Source organism: Pyxicephalus adspersus, chromosome 4 (assembly GCF_032062135.1).
Source record: "Pyxicephalus adspersus chromosome 4, UCB_Pads_2.0, whole genome shotgun sequence".
NCBI lineage: Eukaryota > Metazoa > Chordata > Amphibia > Anura > Pyxicephalidae > Pyxicephalus > Pyxicephalus adspersus.
Genome location: NC_092861.1, coordinates 22,426,575 through 22,428,309, shown reverse-complemented (window position 1 = coordinate 22,428,309; position 1,735 = coordinate 22,426,575). Strand labels below are relative to the sequence as shown.

Here is a 1,735-nt window from a genome sequence, read left to right as displayed (position 1 = left end):
AGAGAGCCTTGTAAGAATGTACACCATCCCACTATGGAGGCTAAAGAGTATTTTGCCCATAGTATTTCCCAGAAAACCATTTCTACACACACAACAAACTAAAAAGAAAACCATAAAACAATGTCATTACACAAAACACCAGTGAGTCACGCCATTAGTTTCTAGACTAGTCTACAGGATGTGTATCAACCAGCTGCTGATGCAGGGTTAGTAGGGTAGACATTAAAGGTACTGGTCCTAAAGCAATGGGATGCCACCACACAAGTGCAGGTTTTACCAGAGGGGAGTGTGTGGGAGTTGAGAGATTTTCAGCTGCATCTTCTTCAATAATGTCCTAAGTAACACAACAATGTGTACAGTCTGTAAAATATTTCCAACAAATGTACAGTACTGTGAAGAGAAAGAATTTGCCTAGCAGAGGCTTCCAATTGTGAAGTGGAATAAGTAACAGAAACAGTACGTATATGTGTACCTAGGAACAATAAAATAATCAGATACAAATTTTATAAACCAAAAGCCTGGCCTAAAACCCACTAATCGATTGTCGGGGTTATTCAGGAATACTGTTATGCTAATTTGTGTATAGGTATGGCAGAGTTCACACTTAACATCCTAATCAGCCTCCTGGCAATTTATTTCTTCTGACCAGCTATTGTAACCATTTGATTCAAGTTAGAGCTCTACAACATTTACATTTTTAAAGTCACCTAAGACTCTCACTATGTCCCTGGCAGACCAATATGGCCGTGCCATGTAAATCAGGAGGAGTCAGGTGGTATGTAATGCCAGCTTGCTATACTCCTATAATCCCCAATATACTGCCATTACAACAGTGTGAGTTGGGATAACCATTTCACATGCTGGATTCACATTAGATTCGCAAATACATGGGAGCTGAATGCCAAACTTCATCTGGAGTCTATCTACAAATGCCAGCACTGCTTTGTGGGCCCTCATCAGGATTGGTACGGCAAAAGTATAAGCCCCAAAAGAATTTGCATTCTATGTTGATTTTAACTTTATAAATTGTATTTAAAGAATTATGAATAGCTTTAAGCATATTTGGAAAAAGTTTTTCTCACTCTTTTTAGTTTCTAGATTTGATTGAATAAATTTAGTGCTAGATAAAGCATTCCGGTTTTCAGGGTGTATTACTCCCTCTAGTGCTAGTCTTATAAAAAGTTCTGAAAAAGGAACTTTCAGTACAAACGCCAGATAACAAGAATAACAAGAGCAACCCTGGAAATGAACCGGATTGGATTAAAATTTAAAGCAACCCATTATTGCATTATTGGAACAAAGATGCATGACATTTACACAACACAGTAAAACCTGCTATACACAACAGGTGTGAGTAGAGTTGAACTTTAAAAGGCCACCTTCCCAGTCTGCAAATACGGGGTGAACAATTATAAAGGAAACTGCACCAGATGCAAAAGCAAGAGGACAGACAGCAGAATCCCAGAGAGGGATTAGTATACTTAACGCATCTAAACCCAGCATTTCAGCCCAGAGGCAGAGAGGTGAGGATAGTTAGTAACAGAACGCTGCCTATTACAACCAGTCAGGGTTAACTGTTTCTGGTTAGTGTCAGGTGACCCGTCTCAGCTTCTTAATACTTACTAAGCCATTGGTTTGATCTCTGGGCAGACTGTGTTTTACAGATGGACGTGACATGGGATGTTGGGAGTGGCCAAAGTAATACTTCGGCAGGTAAACATGAGGTGCAAAGAAC

At 39.5% G+C, this 1,735-nt stretch overlaps 2 protein-coding genes across 4 annotated transcripts in view; both read right to left on the bottom strand.

Moving 5' to 3' along the window:
• Window positions 1-1,735, bottom strand: part of ITGB1BP1 (integrin subunit beta 1 binding protein 1) — a 488,766-nt gene that overhangs the window by 103,418 nt on the left and 383,613 nt on the right. The gene's annotated exons all lie outside the window — the stretch shown is intronic.
• Window positions 1-1,735, bottom strand: part of LOC140328169 (kinase D-interacting substrate of 220 kDa-like) — a 56,420-nt gene that overhangs the window by 12,482 nt on the left and 42,203 nt on the right. Inside the window, exons 16-17 of one of the 3 annotated variants that reach the window (XM_072407550.1) lie at window positions 1,624-1,735; window positions 278-334 (exon numbers count right to left, since the gene is read on the bottom strand). The exon at window positions 1,624-1,735 is cut by the window's right edge and continues 2 nt beyond it. The exons of 1 other annotated variant lie outside the window; for it this stretch is intronic. In XM_072407550.1, the coding sequence (XP_072263651.1) occupies window positions 278-334; window positions 1,624-1,735 (169 nt within the window). The remainder of the gene's footprint in view (window positions 1-277; window positions 335-1,623) is intronic. One more of the 3 variants, XM_072407551.1, reaches the window with a different exon arrangement.